The 21,015-nt window shown below is 35.8% G+C and overlaps 1 protein-coding gene across 3 annotated transcripts in view; it reads right to left on the minus strand.

The window, feature by feature from the left end:
- LOC114478215 (E3 ubiquitin-protein ligase Midline-1-like) overlaps positions 1-21,015 on the minus strand; it is a 55,285-nt gene that overhangs the window by 19,548 nt on the left and 14,722 nt on the right. For 2 of the 3 annotated variants that reach the window (XM_028471127.1, XM_028471109.1), the window contains exons 1-5: positions 20,021-20,181; positions 9,176-9,948; positions 3,303-3,398; positions 1,166-1,273; positions 37-185 (exon numbers count right to left, since the gene is read on the minus strand). In XM_028471127.1, the coding sequence (XP_028326928.1) occupies positions 37-185; positions 1,166-1,273; positions 3,303-3,398; positions 9,176-9,901 (1,079 nt within the window). In that variant the 5' untranslated portion in view covers positions 9,902-9,948; positions 20,021-20,181. Of the gene's footprint in view, positions 1-36; positions 186-1,165; positions 1,274-3,302; positions 3,399-9,175; positions 9,949-20,020; positions 20,182-21,015 lie in introns of those variants that run through there. The other variant, XM_028471118.1, reaches the window with a different exon arrangement.

Genomic DNA, 21,015 nt, shown 5'->3' on the forward strand with positions numbered 1-21,015 from the left:
GTGTGTTGGGCGTGTGGGCGGGGCTTTCTGTGTGACCTCTCGTTGAGGCTCTTGGCGGTCTGCAGGAAGCGGGCGTGGTCCGTTTCCTTCAGCGTGTGGTCGGCCTGTGTGATGAGGGCCGAGGACCTCTCTATGCACTGCTTACAGTTGGAGATCTGCTGAGCGAGCTTACGCAGACGCTGAGTCTGCGGGAAAATGACCCAGAACACAGAATGTCATTGGTTTAAGTGTCCATTTTAAGAAAATAAAATCCAGTTACACATCTGCGTCCAAATCGATGACATCACTGTGTGTAAAGCTGTGATTCTAGCCTCAAAGATTTCATAAGACGTATTAAGGTCAGAGTTGAAAATCAGTAGACCATTATTATTTATTATTTTTGTTGCTTTGTAATTTTTTGGAGTCATTTAGTATGTTTTTCTGATAATTCTGCTCACATTTGTAGTCGTTCTGTCTTTTTGTCATTTTGTAAACATCCCTTTCTGTATTATTTTGTAATTACCGTCTGCATTATTTTGTATATGTTTCTATTTTGTGTGGATTTGTAGTTGTTTGGTATGTTTTTTGAGGGGTAGTTTTGTGTATTTTTGTTATCATTTTGTATATTTTTTTGGATGTTTTTTGCAGTCATTTTGTGTATTTTCTGTCACTGTGTGGCCTTGGAGGCGTTTTGTGTGATTCGAGTCATTTCAAGCGTTTTTTTTTGTTGTGTATATTTTTCCGTACTTTTTTTTTTATAGTCGTTTGGTGTTGTCGTTATTGTGTATATTTCTTTTGGCTTTTTTGACATTTTGTCTAGTTCTCCGTAGCTTTGAGTGATTTTGAGGTTTTTGGAGTTATATTGTGTATTTTTGTTGTCATTTTAAGTATGTTGTTTCAATCTGGAGTATTTTTTGTCAAGTTTTGTCATCATTTGGTATATTTCTTGTGTATTTTTTGTAATATAGAATGTTTTTTGGAGTCATTTTGTGTCACTTTGTGTGTTTTTGGAGTCACATTGTGTATATTTGTTGTCGTTGTGTCCATTATTCTGTACTTTAGTAGTCATTTGGTGAATTTTTGTCATTATTTTTTACATTTCTTTTGTCTATTTCTCTGTAATTCCAGTAGTTTTATGGCCTCTTGTTGGGTAATTTTGCAGTTTTGTGCGTTTATATCTCCTCACCTTCCCTTCCTTGATCTTGGTGCCGATGAGTTGCCTCCTCTGCTGAATGATTTCAATCAAAACGTCACACTCCTCCATCAGCTTTCCCTCCTGACGCGACGCGTTCACCTGAAAACAAGAACAGGGGAGCTTTTCAACTGTGGGAACGCTGCAGCCGAATCACAAATAGTGATGCAGGGAAAATTGGATGCGACTTTGCAATTATTTTTCATTTGATTTCCACAAACATGATTCATTTAAAACAGGCTTTATCTGGATTTAACATCTGTCGCTTCCGTCTGAGAAGCTTGGCTCTAATCTAATCTGATATATTGAAAAAGCCAAGCCAAGCTGATTTTTGGCTTCTTTTTTTTTTCCGTGTCCTGATTTCGTATCATATCCTGCTTTATTTAGAAGTTTCAGACGCTCTCAGAGGGTGAGAATGCACTTCTTGTGTGTTTATTATTTATTCATTTCTGTAGGATTTAGATGGATTTAGTTTCAAAATGTGTCTTAAAGCTGCGTGTTTGGGGGAGGCGTTAAAATAAAAAAAACATGTACATTAGCATTAAAATGCTCTTGCTGTATTTCCTAAATGATTTTAAACTTTGTTTGAGAGCTCTTTTTTTGTGTTTTCATAGTCATTTTGTGAATGTTTGTTATTTTTGTGTTTTCAGTTGTTTTGTGCAAATTTGTTTGTTCTATTGTGGGTTTTATCATTTTGTATGTTGTTCCTGGACTCTTTTTAGGCTGTTTTATTATATTTCTTCTGTCTTATTGTAAATACTTAATATTGTTTTTTTTTTTTTGTTTTGTTTTGTTTTTTTTGTCTTTTAATGACATTTTCTATGTAATGCGTGTTTTTGTAAATTTTCAAAAATGTTCTTTCTTTTTATGAAATGTTCTATTATGTTTGTGTCTTTTTTTAGTCATCTTGTGCAATTTTTAGTCGTTTTGTCTGTTTCTGTTGCCACTGTGGATTTTTCTTTCATCGTGTATATGCTTTTGTTTATCGATTTTGTTATTTTGTAAATTTCTCTGTTATTTTTGTGAATTTTGTGTGTATTTTCTGTTGTATGTATTCATATTTTTTGTATGCGTTTGTGTATTTTGGAGTCATCTTGTGAATTTCTCGGTTATTTTGTATATTTTGTGGGTATATTTTGTGGGTATATTTTGTGCGTTTCTTAGTAAATTCTGTGTATTTTTGTTGTTGATCTAAAAGATTTTCAGGTGTCTTTTTGTTTTGCAGTCATCAGTGACACTTTAATGACTTTTACCGCTTTAGATCAACGGGTTAATAAAGTCATCTGTTTTGTATACATATATATATATATATATATATATATATATATATATATATATTATAATTTAAAATAATAAATTAATCCATATATGGTGAATGTATCTGGAGATTACCCTTATTTTTACATTTTTACGTTTCAGTAATTTCATTAAAAGCTTTACGTGTGAGTATTGGAAGCATGTTTATGTATGTGTGTGTTTGTGTTGAGGACAGCCAGTAAAAACATGTACATAAGCATTTAAAAGGGATTAAAAAGCTGCTCTCACTGTAGTTTCTAAAGGCTTTTGCTTCTTTCTATTATTTCTGATCTAGTGCCTCTAAAGCCTGTGGCGATGAGCTAAATAAAGCCTCTGTGTGTAGGCCGACATGTCTTAAACATGCAAGATTAGCACAGATGAGTCGAGCAAAAACACATACAAACACACTTAAATCCTTTATGCCGCTGTGTGGAGACTCTGATGGTTGTTGCAACAATTATTGTTAATTATTTGGTGGAAAAAACAACAATAATTCCAGCAAGATTCTCTTTGTCGTCTTTTTGAATAACAACTGCCAGTCTTACAGTTGTCTCTGAAGAAGACTGGCAGTTGTCAGTCAAAACATGTCAGGAGATTAAAGTGTGTCTCCCCAAGAACAGGTGTCTGAATAAATGAAACCATAACATATTATTATTCAAAGTATTCAAGTCAAGGCAACTTCAAAAGGAAACGTCAAAGGAAACATCAAAGCCTCTGACTAAGACTGTCGGAAGATCAAAGTCAATTTCCTAAGGATCTGTTTTCTGAATAAATTAAACCTTAACATACAAAACGACAATATTTATCACATTTTCATGCATTATTAATGACATACCTCGACATGCTGACAGGTGTGGATCAATTTCCCCATCAACGACTCCAGCTCATTATTCCGTTTGATCAGATTACTCAGGTTGGAGTCCAGCGCTTGCTGTTGGAAACACAAAAAGGTGAAAAAGGTCAAAATATATCGTGCAACCTATTAGAAGTAGAGTTGTGCTGTTGGGTTTAAGTGCCAGGGTGAGCAAAATCAGAAAAACGCAAGAAACAACGTCTCCAACGATCATAAAAGATCAAAAACAAGGACTCTCTGCAAAGTTTTCTTTGCATCGACGTACCTCTGAACGGGGCCGATAGCCCTCGTCCCTGTGGTGCCTCCTCATCCTGCCTCACACAGACGATGTGACTCGACTGAGCATCAAGACGTGCACAAAATCAGCCGAGCGTTAAACTCTAGGCATCAGAAGCCCACCCAGTGAGAGCGTAGCAGCAGCATAGCCCTACAACTGCTGCTCTGGGGCTGACCAACCGGCAAACAGGTTACAACACGTCAACGCTGTTGTCCCTGAACGCCCCTCCCCTTATCCTACTTCTTCTTCTTTTTCTTTTGCAGCTTGAGTGCAAACCTCCTCCCCCAGTTTTTTTTTTGCTTTCAAGCCCATCATGTTATTGCCAAACCAAGCATGATTCTTAAGCTGCTGGGATTCAACCTCTTTTTATACTTTACCAATGAAAACAAATGTTTTCTGATTAATTTAGACTCCGACTTTGAGTCATCATCATTTCTCAAAAGGTCTTCCATTGGGCCTATGGCAACAGAGAAGTAATAATGACACCAAAACTCTCAAATATCATAAACACGTGTAGGAACTTTAACACAGGTGTGAACAAACCAACATTTAGGATCAAACAAAGGATGAAAATGTGTCATATTTGGCTGTCAGCACTGATAAAGATGGTAGATGTGGCACCAGGGGGAGGGGCTTAATGCTTGACCTTAATACAGCCGTGACACACAAAAGCAGAAGCTGCACAAAGGTTTAATTTGAACAACGACGTGGCTGAAAAACATGAAAATAAACCTCTTAAACAAAGATGAGAGCAAACAAGGGTCAGCAGTGGGTCACATGATCATGTGCCGGGGGGGAGGGCAACAAAATATAATAGGACAACGTCAAAAGAACTGAGGAGTGAGATGTGATTGGAGGGTCACATGACCCACATGACGTCTGCATTTAGAATAATGAGTGATCTGAGCTTTAAAGCAGTTTGTGTGTTTTTATTGTTGTTTGGTTAATTTTTTGTGGTTTTTATATCCATTTGTGTTGTTTTTGTATTCGTTATGTGTATTTCATGTTCTTCCTGAACTCTTCTTGTATGTTTTTAGGCTGTTCTCTTGTATTTCTTTCATCTTTTCGTGACATTTTCTATCACTTTTGTGTCTTTTTGTACATTTTCTGAATTATTCAGTGTTTTTGTAAAATGTTTAATTAAAATTATATTATATTTGTGTATTTTTAGTCATCTTGTGCCATTCTTGAATATTTTTTAATGTAATTGTATTGTCATTCTGTATTTTATTTTTCATCATGTTTATGTATTTTTAATCGTTTAGTAAATGTCTGTTATTCTTGTTTATTTTTAGTAGTCTTGTGTATTTTTGTTATATATATTTTTTTTCCTTAGTTACGCTTGTGTATTTTTGTTGTCGATTTTATACATTTTACTGTTTTTACTGGAGTCTTCTTGTATGTTTTAAGTCGTTTTGTGTATTCTTTTTCTCTCATCTTGTAAAATTGTCTTCAGTTCTCTGTCATCCTGTAAAATGTTACATTTTCGTGACATTCTGTTGTAATTTTATTTATTTATTCCTGTAATTCTTGTTGCCATTGTGTATTTCTCTTCAATAATGTGTTTTTTTTTTTTTTTTTTTGTTATTTTGTAAATTTCTATTTTGGTTTATTTTCAATAGTCTTGTGTATTTTTTGGTTAATTTATTTTGTATTTTTCTCTTCAGCTTTTTTTTTTTTTTTTTTAATTCATATACATATTTCTGTAATTTTGTATGTTTTTGTGTATTTTGGAGTCATCTGGTGAATTTCTGTTATTTTGTATATTTCTAGTTGTCTAGTTGCACATTTTGTTTATATAAATATTTTTGTCTTCTGTGATTATCAAAATAAAATATATACCTTTATTTTGAAGAAAATTCCAATTACAAAGTATTGGGTGAGCACAGCGATGAATAAGGTTAAGAATCTGCACTGTTCTGTTTCTGTCTCTTCACGTAAATCACATATATATATGCTAAACATGTGAACTCTACTCGACCCACCATGACATTTACATTCTATTAGCTTCTTGACCATGAAGTCACTTTAAATTTCACGTGTGTGCGTGCACATTAAAGCCTCTCCAGACCGACAGATTTCACATGAATGCGTTTCTTCTGGATGTAATTTGAATTTTCTGGATTCTCTCCTTTGTGTCACAGTCACATGGTTTGTTTTTCCCACCTGGAAATCTGTTTTCCCCTCACGAGAAAACTTTGTTCGGTTCCTCCCGAGTCACCGTTTTCTCCGTGTGTCAGCAGAAACTACACGGAACAAACTCTAAAGGCTAAAAGACTTTGCACAGGCAGAGACGGGTAAAGAAAGTGAGCTCCAGACAAAGCTACATCTTTTTTTCAACATGTTCCTCTGACGCTGAGCAGGATTGTGCTCCGAGGAAGCCTTGCCACGTTGAAAACATTTCACTCCGTTCTTTCCCTTTGATCCAAGTACGAGTCGGAGATCATAGAAACCATAGCGACAAAGATGAAGAGGGAAAGTGCATCAAGATGGAAGTTGAAAAGAAAGCAGGAGACTAAGGTGGGGTGGGGGTTAAAAGTGAGGCGATAGCAATGGGTTTTCCTTCATATATAGTTCATCAGAAGTAGTTTTTTATTTGTCTTTATTAATTAACTGTTTTTGTCCGATTTTTACCGTTCTAGCGATCAGCAGAAGCCTTTGAATAAGACTGACAGTTGACAGTCGAAATGTTTCAGTAGATCAAAGTACATTTCCCCCAAAAAAGTTGTCTGAAAAAATGAAACCTTAAGACATTAAAAAATTGCAGGAATTATTACGCAAAAGTGACGAAAACATCAAAGCGATAAGCAGATGCCGCTGAAGAAGACTGGCAGGGGTTCTCAATCTTCTTCCACAACGCCACCAAACTTGCCATATTTTAACTTGCTTTTTTTAATGCATTTTTCCTATATTACTCCAATTTCTGACACTTGTTAATCAAATTTAAATGCCTTTTCTGACCATTTTTTCCACTTTAAAGACATTTTCTGCACAAATAACCCCTTTCCACCACTTTTCTCACCTAATGTCACCTATGTTGACTCATTGTCCATATTTCATGCTTATTTTTGCCACATGCATGATTTTTCATGCACATTATTTGCTAGTTTAAACGAAATGTTCCAATATTGACACTTTTTTTTTTGGTCCGTTTTTGCCCACTCTATTTTGCGACTTTGAACCAAATTCTGTTTTTTTTTTTTGGTCACTCTTTAACTCACTTTATTTCAGATTTATCTGAACTACCTTTTTGTATATTTTACTCATTATCCGAGACACATGAAGGACATAACTGTGGATGTAAAATGTGTCATATAGGCTGATTTGATTAAATGAATTTGCCATCAAAACACAACAAATGTGTTACTTACGACCCCTTTTGTCCTTTGTGTTCCTTCTCTTCCAAGCTAAAGGCTTTAGAATCTCTACTTCCCTCCTTCCCACCCTCTTTCCTTTCCTCCCTCCATCAGTTTCCTGTGACAGAAGTAATTTTATCTGTTGAAAAAGGATGTGTTCCCACAATAACCTCCACAGAGCTTATCAGACTAACACCCCCTGTGGCATTGAGAAAAGGAAGTCACTCCAATCATTCCATATTCCTCTTCTCTCCCATCGTGAGAGGGAAAAAAATATCTCAAAGTGCAGCAGATGGGAGAAAAATTAGGGTCGTGTTTGACATACCAGAGTCTGAGTAAAATTATCAGAAAAGTTTAGAGTTTGGATAGTGTGTAATGTGTTTATAATCTGCAACGATATGTAAAAAGGTGGCCTGTGTGAACGTCGGGCCTAAGATTTTCTGCGATTTCAACTCAAATGCATCAACTCTGCACCTGCGGGTGTGGGGATGTAAGTTCGCACACCGAAAGAGACAGAAACTCACTGAACAGCTTCAAAAGCACACAAAACGACAGTACACTAAATAAAACAAAACAAAACAAAAGCCCAAAAAATGACAGAAACATTAACAAAATAACAAAAACTCACTAAATAGCTTAAGAAATGCACTAAACGGCAACAAAAACAAACAAAATAAACAAAACAAAAGCCTCAAAATGTCTCCCAAAACACACAAAATGACAATAAAATAAACAAAATTACAAAAACACACAAAACGACAGAAAAAAATTGACAATTTGACACAGCTGAAACAGCTTGGGGTCAAAGCAACTTGATATGGCGGTCATAGCAACTGTATATGACACGGACTAAACCCTCACCGACATGTTTTAGGACGACTCCACACATTTCCACCATAGCTTGCACAGTAAAACAGGTTGGGCTAATGTTAGCATTAGCTTTAGCTAGCGTAACAAATAGCTAAACTTTAAGTGTTGTGTAAATCGTGCTCGTGTTGGTGAATTCCTGTGTGTAAATGTGAAATTAACAACAATAGTTGACAACATTAAGCATTTTTAAGGATGTTTGGCACAATTTTAGGACGTTTCACAGCCAAAAAAAGGACATGAGATCAGGGAAAGACAATGAAACAGTGTGTGTGTGCGTATCACAGATGGATGATGATGATGATGATGACACTCCATGGCCATAGTAGCCATGCCTAATTAAGCCCACCTACATCCAGCAGTCTTTCCACACTTGTTAACCTTTCGTCTCATTGAGGAAGACATTACGCCTCATGGCTAATGTCACTCCCTACCTTCCACTACTACTGCTACTGTGTGTAACTGCCTCTGATGAACACTACCTGCACACGTGCCGCGGCAATTATGCTAATTAGTTAATTATTCTTGGGAAATATGAAGACGGTGTGAGCTGATAACATCTGATGAGATAATTGAGTTAGATAGTAGGTAATGGCAGGATGTTCTGTCCTTTGCAGCAGTAGAAGAGTGAATGTAGACTTGTTTAGAACAGAAGAAGAATATCAAGTAGAAGAACAAGAACCAAGAACAAGTAGAAGAACAAGAACAAGAAGAAGTTGAAGAAGAAGAAGAACAAGTAGAAGAATAACAAGAAGTAAAAGAACACGAACGAGAACAACAACAAGTACAACAAGAAAAAGAAGAACGAGAACAACAACAAGTAGAACAAGAAAAAGAAGAACGAGAAAAACAAGTAGAACAAGAATAATAACATCAACAGCTAGAAGAACGAGAACAAGAAGAACGAAAAGAACAACACGTAGAAGAACGAAAAGAACAACAACAAGTAAGAAGAAGAACCACAACAAGAACAAGAGCAACAAGAATAAGTTGAACAACAACAAGTAGAAGAAAAAGACCAAGAATAAAAACAAGTACAAGAACGAGAAGAACAAGTAGAACACTGACATCAACAACAACAACAGGTAGAAGAACAAGAAGAACAGCAACAACACGTAGAAGAACAAAAAAAACGACAAGTAAGAAGAAGAAGAACCACAACAAAAACAAGAGCAACAAGAATAAGAACAACAACAACAAAAGACCAAGAACAAAAACAAGTACAAGAAGAATGAGAAGAACAAATAGAACAATAACATCATCAACAGCAACAACAACACGTAGAAGAACAAGAACAGCAACAACAACACGTAGAAGAACAAAAAGAACGACAAGTCGAAGAAGAAGAAGCCCACCTTGAGTTTTTCATATCTGTCGCTCAGTGCTGCCACCTGGTGGTCCCGGTGCCTCCCTACCAGTTTACATAGGGAGCAAATGAGCTGGTCGTCGGTGACACAGTACATGTTCACCTTCTCCTCCTCGTGTTCCAGACACTGCAGTCCTCTGAGGTGGGAGTCGGCCATGGGCTCGATGAGCCGATGGCCGGTGAACGGTTTCTTGTTGGGGTGCGTGGCCCTGAGGCACTCCTCGCAGTAGGACACCTCGCACGTCACGCACGTCTTCACCGCTTCCTGGGGCGGGTCCTGCTCACAGAACTGGCACTGGACTGGTTCCGGGGGCGTACCCGGGATAGACATGGCGGCGCTAACTGGTACCAGGGCCAAGCGGTTGCTGTCTTCCTCGCTGGGGGAGTTGGGCCCACTGTAGGGGGCGGGCGGCGCCAATGGCAGGGGGAGCCCTGCTGAAGACGACGCTCGCTGGACTCGGTCGATGATGTTCTGCAGGGTGACGTTTCTTTTCAGTCCTTCCAGTCCGCGCTCCGGACTCAGGGAGATGACATATCGACAGGTGGGGCACTGGAACGCGCCAACGCTCTGAACGGACTCGTTGGTGGTGCAGTGGGAGACGAGGATGCGGTGGGCGCAGCCGAAACACAGGCTGTGGGCGCAAGGGAGCAGCAGCGGGTCCTCAAAGAGCTCCAGGCAGATTGGGCAGGTCAGCTCTGACTCCAAAGTGTCCATCCTGTTCAGAGGAAAGTCAGCCAAATCCACGAGAGGCCTTCAGCTGTCTGCAGGGGGGCATGAGGAGAGGAATCACAGGGATTAAACGTTAACCCTCCTGTTTACCTTATGGTCAATTTGACCCCATTTGATGTTTATCATTAAAAAAAAATAACAGCTCAGTCAGGATCACTTTTCTCAAATTGTTTATTAGCATGCAGTTTAGATTTGATGGACATTTTTAATGGTTCAGTTCTGGGACCGTTCTACCTTTCCACACAGCTGCGTGGAAAGGCAATAGCAGAGAGAGCGGTCAGCAGGACTCCCTGGAACAGAAACACAGATGTTTAGATGGCAACAGAAGACAGAAGAGGAGGAGCTGGGGTGGGGGTGTGGGTTGTGAGGTATTTGCGGACAAAGCGTTCGGAAGTAGGCGTGTTTTAGTGGTTTAAATGCATCGCTGAGACTTACTCTAACCAATGGGAAGCATGGAACATGATCGGCTGGATGATTAACTGAAATGGGGATGGTTGCTGTCAGTTGTAAACAGATACTGTCAGCTGATGGGGCGGGGCTAGCTTGACTTGCATGCCGGCCTGACTCTTTTGTTTTTGTTTCATATTTCATGACTTTTCCTAATTTGATGGGTTTGCTGAACACATATTGCGCGCATTGATATTCCTCTGGGGTCAATTTAACCTCAAGCTGTTTTTGCACTCATCTTGTGTGTCTTCGAAATAATTTTTTTGGTGATTTTCTAGTAGTTTAGTGTTTTTTTCTTGCCATTCTGTGTGCGTTTAATTTTTTTTGTCATCTTGCGTGACTTTGAAATCATTCCGTGTATATTCCTAGTTGTTATGTGCGCTATTCTATTTCTTTTATCGTTTTGTGTATTTTTCTAGTCATCTTGTGTGTATTTTGTCTATTTTTCACGAGCCAGCTGTATCATAGTCCAACAGCATAAATAGGTGCCGGTACTTCATTTAATGCATAATTCATTGGACCTCAAACAAAAAAAGTCATACTGTAATTATTCTAATTACAGTATGTAGTGAATTTACTTTAAAATGCACGTAATATTTTATTATTATTGATATTATTATTGTAATTTCTAACTTGTCTTTAAAACTGTCTCAAGCATTTAAACTGGATATTAAAAGAATATATTTCTCTCTCAACATTAACATTAGAGGTTTTTATTCAAAACGAATGGCTTTTTTGTGGATAAAGAATGAAAACCTAAAAGTTCCTTTAAACAAAGATGATGAATGATTTAGTTTCTAAAGCTGCAGAGAAATTCACTCTCGTCCACATGTGGAACTTTCAGCAGATGTCACTGTTGACTAAAAAAACCTAAAGTTATCTGCAGATAAACTCTCCTCTTTTTGCTCTGCTTTGATATCCAACGCGGCAACTTTTATCAGATATTTTCAAAGAAGAAGAAAAACTCAATCAAATATTAAAGTCTGCACAACAACAAACAAAAAAAATCAAGCATAGAAGATTAAAGTGAACGTTTTCCAAACACATCAATATGCTCAGAAACTAAAGAGCACTAAGGTGTTTAAAATGCATAATGTGTCTGAAGAGGAAAGTTGGTTATAAGTTCAAAAACTTTAAACAATTTGAAAGAGACAAAGCCTTCATCTAAGTATGCACGGAACCATTTATCTTATCCACACAGTCAACAACAACAACAACAAAAGTACCAAAAAATGCATTTTTGAACAGTTAGTGGGTCTAATTTTCTGCCGCCCCCAAAGTAAACATGAAAAAAAGACACCCAGATCACTAAAAAACACAGAAAAATACACCAGATGACAACAAAAATACAGAAAAAACATAAAAATACAAACAATAAATAACCATCAATATACTAAATGAGACAAAACACACACAAACAACAATAAAATTGCAAAACGTGACAAGAAAAAGACACAAAACCAGTGACAGATTTATAAAATAATACCAAAAACACACACGAAACAGCAAAACTCACACAAAAATGAGAAAAAAATACACGAGACGACACAAAGATGTTCATGAAAACACAAATTGACAACAAATGCACAAAAAAGGAGAGAAAATACAAGAAAATGACCAAAAACAAAACTAAAAATTACAACAAAAAGGCTCAAAATGACAGAAAAGATGACAACAAAAAAAGGAAATGTGAGGAATATATTAAATAGACAAAAAACAATAATGACAATAAAGACACATTGATTAAAAAAAAAATAAATGTTTAAAATAACAACAAAAACACTCAAAATGACAGAAAAGATGACAACAAAAAAACTGATAATTTGAGAAATATACTAAATGAGACAAAAAACAAACATATTTAGAAAGCATGACAATAAAAAGACACAATAATAAAAAAAAATTAAAAAAAAATAACACTAAAAACACACACGACAATAAAACACAGGTGAAAGAAAAATATTCAAAACGACACCAAGAACACACAAAACAACAACAAAAAACGCCCAATTATGAGGAAAAATGACACCAAGATGTTAAAAAAAACACAAATTAAGAGAAAATACAAGGAAATATAAAAAAAAAACTAAAAATTACAACAAAAACACTCAAAATTACATATAAGATGACAACAAAAAACAGAAAATTTGAGAAATGATACAAAGAACACACAAACAACAATAAAATTACAAAACTTGACAAGAGAAAGACACAAAACCAGTGACAAATTAATAAAATAATACCAAAAACACACACGAAACAGCAAAAATGAGAGAAAAATACACTCAATGACACAAAGATGTTCATGAAAACACAAATTGACAACAAACACAAAATAAGGAGAGAAAATACAAGGAAATGACAAAAAAAACAAAAAATTACAACAAAAAACTGAAAATTTTAAATAAATATACTAAATGAGACAAATAACAAACAAAAAACAATATAAGTAGAAAACATGACAATAAAAAGACACATAATACATTTTTTTTTTTAACATAAAATAACACCAAACACACACACAATGACAATAAAACACAGGTGAGAGAAAAAATATACAAAACAACACCAAGAACACACAAAACAACAAAAAAAAACACCCAATTATGAGGAAAATTACACCAAGATGTTAAAAAAAACATAAATTGACAACAAAAACTAAACACACAAAATTACAAATTCACAAAATGAGAAATAACTGAAAACAAAAGTGCACAGAATGACAGTAAAAACACATAAATTGATAAAAATTAAAAATATAACTTAATAACAACAAAAAATATACAAAAATGTCAATGTTAATGTTTATATTGATTGGATTCTAAGTGCTGACGTGAATCATCATAATGTCACAGTTTGTGATAAAATGTTAATAAAAGTGCTGCAGGGGGCAGCAGTGAGGCGTTCAAAGACATGTATCTGCCTCTGACAGTTTGTAGCAGCTGCTGTGTTTGTTTTTATCTCATTTTGTATCACTGTGTGTAATTTTATAGTCATCTTGTGTGTCTATGGAGTCATTTTGTGTCTTTTTCTAGTCGTTTTTAAATTGCCTTTGAAGGTATTAGCACCAAAAATTCATTGAAAACGTGTTTTTTTCCCACATCAGGTACGGGGAAACTGGCGGTCTGGGGGCCACATGTGGCCCGTGGTTTACAGTTGTGCGCCCCCCCCCCCCAAAAAAACATACTTGATAAATAATTTAAAAAAAAACAGAAACTATCAATAGTCTGTCAAGTAGTCCCATTTTTAAAATTTAATAAAAACAATTATGGGTAATTTTAAATTTATGTTAAATCGACTTATTGTTTTTTTGTTGTTGTTGTTGTTGTATAGTAATGAGAACATGTGTATTCCATGTTTTGATTTTTGTCACGAAGTTTGAAACAAAGAATTAAAATAAAGATAAATCAAATTTTTTAAAAGAAAGTTTGGAAAATATCAACATTTTATTTAAAAACTGCATTTTTTTTTTACAGTATTTTGAATTTTGTCAATGGAAAAAAATAAATTTTTTATCACATATGGAGCCAATGAATTATCAATTATTGTTAAAAACCAAATTGCCAACATTTCCATGTTGTTTATGTGCAATTTGTGTATTTACGGTCAAAATCTGACTTTAAACGCTAACAGTTGCTAACAATTATTGCCTAAAATAGCCTGGCTTGTGGTTTTTAAATGTTGAAAATGTAACTGAAGCTTTTTTTTTTACGTTGAATTCAAATCGCTGCAGGAAAGTCCAGTCCTATTTTGAGTTGCTTTTTAGGAAAACAATATTGTGCAACTACGTAAGGAAAGAAAGAGCTTCTTTGGAGGACGTAGGATAGCAAATGTTTACGTGACGTGAAGAAGTTCTTCCAAAAAGCCTTTTGGCTGCGGAATCGGCTCCATTTGGTTCTTTGACTTGAGTCTCTGTGGCAGTTCACGGAGGCTGAACTGAGAAGTAGGTCAACCCCATTGACCTTGCTCACATAATCAGCATCTACTGCACCACTAGGTGTGTGTGTGTGACGTTTGAGAACTGCTCTGATTCAGTTTAACCTTGCAAGAGGAAGAAAATAGCAAACAAACAATGAATAATTCAATATTTTTGTCTTTTGTTTGGTTGAAATCTGTATAAATCACACATATTTACACATATATGATATTTTCAAAGAGATATTATATTAATTATCTTCAAAAAAAGAAGAAAAAAAAAGGTTTTAAGTCATTAAACACACTTGTCAAACCTGAGGCCCGGGGGCCAAATCCGGCCCTTTAGACCATCCAATTTGGTCCGCAAGAAAAAGTGAAAATAGGAAACAAGAATTGTGTAAATAACCAAAAAATTCTGTTTTAGTGCTATCGCGCCCTCCAAATTCCATGAAACTTTACAATAATCCCACAAAGTTCCCCTAAATGACACCAAAAATTGGTCACAAAATCAAAGAATTATTAATTCCTTGATTTTTTTTTTTATTTTTATTTTTTTTTGTTTTTGAATTCATATAATACAGTTATTAGAAAGTTTAATATATATATATATATATATATATATACTTATTTCTTTAATAGTAATTAAGTAAAATGAGCGAAAAAGGTTTGATTAGCTCTTTAATGTCCACGTTAAAACACACACACACACACACACACACACACAATCTTTGTCTGATCCCAAAAACCCACCATAATAATCCCTAATCCTCTTTCTACTTCCTGTGACCAATCACGACCTTTTGTGCTCTGACCCGGTGAGTTACACCTCACGTGATTGGCTGGACTAAAGTCTGGGTTGGCTCCTTCATATTATTAGTGATTATGATAATGGTTGACATCAGTAATTGTGGGAGGGGTCTGTTGGACCATTCAGTGCTTGTTTACATCCATCCATCTTTTAATCTTATTTAATTATATATTTTCATGAAGTCAAATAACTTTTGATTTAATTTTAATATTTCTTTTATTGTTTATTTCAAGACTTAAAAATCAAAATATCTTTATATATGCATGTAAAAATATTAAAATAACGCAGGGATAATTGTTTAATCTGCATGAATTTAATAAGTGACATTTTTTCCTGTCAAATCAATTCAATTTTAATCAATTTTGGGACAATTTTAGCAAATTTTTGCCTATTTTTACCCTTTTTTTGTAACAATACTCCCATTTCTGCCACTTCTCCATCACATTTCAGTGCATTTTCTGCACGTTTTCCACTAAACGTTTTTGGTTAACTGGTGTAACTTTAGAAACAAGTGAAATAACAATGACGGCAAGTCAAAAACTTTTTTTTTTCCACCTCCCTGTCTTATTTTATCTGAAAAAATCACACCGTGGGTGTTTTTTTGTGTATCCGACAAGTTGTGTCACGAGTTTTTGATAAGCTGAAAATAACTCCATGGGCTTGAAATATATACACGACATCAGTGATACCACACGTCTGTTGTCGTCGGTGGGAAATATGTCTGTACAACCATGTTCCTTTAGTGCAAAAAGACTATTTTTCATCTGATCTTCCCAGAAAAATTCAATATTTTGACATTTTGCACTCAAAAATCAACTCTAAGTCGACATTTGTGATTAAGAAAAAAAAAAAAGCGTTCCCACAGAGAACAGCTATGACTGGCTCTCTTTTCTCCTCATTGGAAGTTCAAAGACAAAGGTCGGCAGATGTTGTAAAGTCAGAACGTGTCCTTTTAATGAAAGCCAAAGAGGCCGAAGAACTCCAGCGTGGTCACATTCCTTTCCTTTCACATCAGCGTAAACAACAGAGCACTCGGGAGTCATGCTGTTCCTATCAATCACGTGTAATTGTGAACATATTCTCTGTCAAGAAAGGCTCTTTTTACAGGCAGAGGTCGTCGTTGACACGCTCAGGTTAAGCCTGTGCAGAGTCACAGTCGCCTTTAACACAAATATTGACAAAAACGTGATAAAAAAAGGATCATTTTATTTTTATTTTTATTTTTTTACTCCTCCACTGTTGTTGTGAATATTTCACATCTATGCATGCAAACACTCACTTAAGGCAGTGGTTCTCAACCTTTTCATGAACATTAAAGAACAGTCATGTGGAGACAGGGTCATCTATAAGGGGGAATAAAGGGTAGAGCTTTGTGGGGTCCGTCCATCAGGTCAGATGGTTCTTTGTTCTAAAAATCTGTAAAAACCACATTTATTTAATTTTTCTATTAGAATAATAGTCACTGTTATCCAAGGGGTTGAAATGGGATTTAAAAAAACACAGAAATTGGTAAAAAAGTTACACATTAGGGTGGCCACAAATGGAGAGAAAAAAGTGATTGTGGTTAAATTGGGAAAAATAAGCATGAAATATGGGGAAAAAGGGGTTAAAAATGACATTGATGGGGCAACATGTGGTGGGAAAGTGGTGGAAAAGGGTTTATATAAGTGCCGACAATGTCTTGAAAGTGGAAAAACATTTATATAGTTATTTTAAAAATCTAAATCCTTGTTTTAATCTGACATAAAATGGGTTAAAAGTGACCAAAAATGGTGGTTAAATGGCATTTAAAAAACCACAGAAATTGATTAAAAGTTTAACATTAGAGTTGCCATAAACAGAGAAAAAAAAGGCTTCAAAGTGTCAATATTGGAGCAATTTGTTTAATCTGGCAAATAATTGGAATAACAAATCATGAATGTGGTTAAATTGGCAAAAACAAGCATGAAATATGGTGAAAATAGGTTCAAAGTGACAGTAATGGGTCAACATATGTGACATTAGGTGGAAAAGTGGAGGAAAGTGGAAAAAAAATGATATATTCATCTTAAAGATGTAAATCTTGCTTTAATCTGAAATAATAAAAAAATGGGTTAAAAGTGACCAAAATGGTGGAAAAGGTGGTGAAATTGGATTTTTAAAACTACCAATGTGGTTGGGGTAATGCAGTTTAAAATGTAGGAACAATTAGTTCTAACTGGAAAATAATGTACATGGCAAATCGTGAATGTGGTTAAATTATCAAAAATAAACATGAAATATGGTGAAAAAGGGGGTTAAAAGTGACAATAATGGGTCAACATATGTGACATTAGGTGAGCATCAGCATTGTGAGTAATGTAGCATTAATGCATTAAAAAGAGCAAACATATGGCAAAAAAAAAAGATGAAAAGTTGGTGTAGTTGCAGAAAAAGGGCAAAAATGGGCTCAAATTAAAAAAAAAAGTATATATATATATATATATGTATCCTGACCGAAAGGTTGAGAACCAATCCGTTTGTGTTGTTCCCACAGTCAGACTGAGAGGCTGTGGGGGGGGGGGTCAGGACAGGACGGGAAGAGGGGGTCGGGGTCGGAAAGTTAAGATGCTTTTCTCAAGCTGACAATGTCTGAGCCGAGCACGTCGCGGAGGAAACAGGAAAAGAAACAAAAACAACGCCATTGTTGCTAATTCGGGCGACGAAAACAAAGTCCAGTTAAAGCTGCGGCGTTCGTCCTTCTGTGTTTATTAAAGGTTTTTTTTTTTTTTGTTTGCAAACAGCAATAGGTTTGATCATTTAATAAAAGTCTCGGTAAGTCATTTAAAAGACCGTAACTCTGCTAATAGTTGCTCTATCGGAGAATATGAGCAGTTGAATTCATTATAAATCAGCAGAATGGTGATAATAATGTTGGAATGCAAAGATTTACACACTCCGGTACAGTAGGTGGCGATATGCACCTATTCATTGGTTGCAACACACCATTAACCAACCATTTTCTTAAAGTTTTAGTTACTATATATTGTTTTTAGTCTTTGCTATAAAGAGATAAATGCATTTTTAAACCTTACAGACAATAAAAACGTATTTATCTACTCTATTATTGCATTTTATTGTTGAATATTGCCGGGTTTGGCCCAAAGCGACGTCTTATTTTGGAAATCAAAACACAGTCACCCTACATTAAATCAGTCTTTGTTTTTATCAGAGGCTAAATCTTGGATTTATTTGACCGTCTTGAACCTGAGAGGGCGAGAAGGATTAAAGCCACTGAGCCAGCTGTCACACACACACGGTTGAACACATGCGTTCACCCACCCTTGCACTAAACATGCATCACCCTATGGGAACCTCATAAAAACACACAGACACACACACGAACACAAGTGAGTAAAAAAAAAGACACGAGGCACATAGTGGCGTGCATCCTGGTGCAGATTTATCCTCAAAAATTCCTCTAAATACTAAACATTTCCCCCCCCCAGGGCTCAGTCTGTTGCTGTTTTTGTGAGGCACCAAAACAAAGTGTGGCTTTTTGGAAAATGGGTTTTTTGGAAAAAAAAAAAAAAAAAAAAAAAAGCCATCTTAAAGATCCAAATCTTTGTTTTAATCAGAAATAAAATGGGTTAAAAGTGATTAAAAATGGTGGAAAAGGTGGTGAAATGGGATTTTAAAAAACACGGAAAGTAGTTCAATGTTGCACATTCAAGTGGCCAAAAATAGAGAGAAAAAGATAGGTGTGACAAATGGGGAATGTGGCAAAAAAATAAATAAAAAAAAAAAGTGGCACAAAAAATAGTAAAAAGAGGTTAAAAGTGACAATATTGGGTCAACATATGTGACATTAGGTGGGAAAGCGGTGGAAGGGGTTTATAAGTGCTGACAATGCCTTGAATGTGCAGAAAAGACATTGAAATTTCACAATGAAGTGGGAGTAATGGCAAGAAAAAGTCATGGAAATAAGTTAAAGTTTGGTGTAGTTGCAGAAAAAGGGTTAAAACATGTAAATAAGCAAGGGTAGATTCAAGAAAACGTCAAATACTGCCGGATTTTTGGAAATCAAAATATGATGAAAAGAGTTAAAAAGTGACAATAATGATTCAACATATGCAACATTAGGTGGGAAAAGTGGTGGAAAAGGTTGAAAATATCTTTAAAGTGGTTAAAACGTGCAGAAAAGTCATTGAAATTTGATGGAAGAAGTGGCAGAAATGAGAGTATTGAGGGCAAAAATGCATTAAAAGTGATGGAAATCGGTTAAATATGGCAAGTTTGGTGTAGTTGCAGAAAAAGGGTTAAAAAAAAAATAAAAATAAGCAAGGGTAGATTCAAGAAAACGTCAAATACTGCCAGGTTTTTACCAAAGTGTCCTCTCTTTTTGGAAATCAAAATATGGTGAAAAGAGTTAAAAAGTGACAATAATGGGTCAACATATGCAACATTAGGTGGAGAAAGTGGTGGAAAAGGTTGAAAATATCTTTAAAGTGGTTGAAACTGTGCAGAAAAGTCATTGAAATTTGATGGGAGAATAAATGCATTAATGAATGCATTAAAAGTGATGGAAATCGGTTAAATATGGCAAGTTTGGTGTAGTTGCAGAAAAGTGGTAAAAAAAACAAAAACGTTGAGCTTTGACACTAAACTTGGATGTATTTGGAAATGGGGTCAGAAAAGACCGGATCACCCCCTAAACACCCCCCCCCACACACACACACACACACATATGTCCAAGTTTATCTTCCATGTGTGAAGAAAAGAATTCAATCTGTTTTCTTTGGTTCCTCTGGTTAAATGGTGAACTTTTCCTCCTACTCTGTTATTATCATTCCTCTCAACATGTTTCACTCTTTCCTTCCTTTTCTTTTTCCTGCTGCTGCTGAGGGAAAATAACCACCCATTCATTCATTCATTCATTCATTCATAGGGTTGATCAGAATGAATCCTGTTCTTACCTGCCACATGATTATAATCCCATCGTCCACAAAGTAAAAAAAAAATTAAAATTAAAAAAAAAAAAAAAAAATGTAAAAAGGAGGAGAAAACAGAAAAGGAGGAGAAGAGGAGCTGATCTGTCTATCCTCTGTGGGATGATGGGAGCTGTGTCACCACATGTTTCCTCCCCTCCAGTCTGTGTTAAAGCCTTTCCATCCTGACCCTGTGTAGGCTCAGAGAGAGGGAGGCCACGCCCCCCATCCCATTGCTGACCCATCCCCCTTCCATCTCCTCTCAGTCTGCCTGGGCTAAGTAGGCCAATCTGTGGTCCACTAAAGGAGGGGGGGGGGGCGGAGTCATGACTGTGAGGAAAAGTCATGTTAAGCCGTCAGCTGGCACTGCTGCTATGTTAACATGCTGATGTAGATGTACAACACATAGATATTTAACACATAGATCATGCTCGTTTCACTCTGGTGAATCTGGAGTCGTAACGTTTGGTTTGAATTACTTTTATTTGTCTTTAGGCGATTGTTTGAGGGTTTTTCCTCCTCCTTCAACTTTATTTTAACAAGTTAATGACTGAAATAGAGACGTAGAGTAGAACTCAAAGGATGTTTAAAATCTATGATAGCATGGGAATTTTATTTATCTTAGCTGTAAAGTGTCTCAAAGCCTCTTCTTGCTCTTCTTTGACTTCTTCTTCGAATTTGACCTTCAACTTCTTGTTCTTCTTCTTCGACTTCTTCTTGTCCTTGTCTTTTTTGTTTTTGTTCTTCTCATTGTTCGTATCCTTCTTCTTCTTGTTCTTTGTTTTCAACTTCTTTTTGTCCTTGTTCTTCTCATTCTTCTAATTCTTTTTGTTGTTCTGTGATTTGTTGTTCTTTTTGTTCTTCTTCGACTTTTTCTTCAACTTCTTGTTCTTTTTCTTCGATTTCTTCTTCTTGTCCTTCTTGTCCCTCTTGTTCTTCTTGTTCTTCTTGTTCTTGTTCTCTGTTTTATTTTTCTTCTTCAT

The sequence above is a fragment of the Gouania willdenowi genome, chromosome 2 (assembly GCF_900634775.1).
Source record: "Gouania willdenowi chromosome 2, fGouWil2.1, whole genome shotgun sequence".
Lineage (NCBI taxonomy): Eukaryota > Metazoa > Chordata > Actinopteri > Blenniiformes > Gobiesocidae > Gouania > Gouania willdenowi.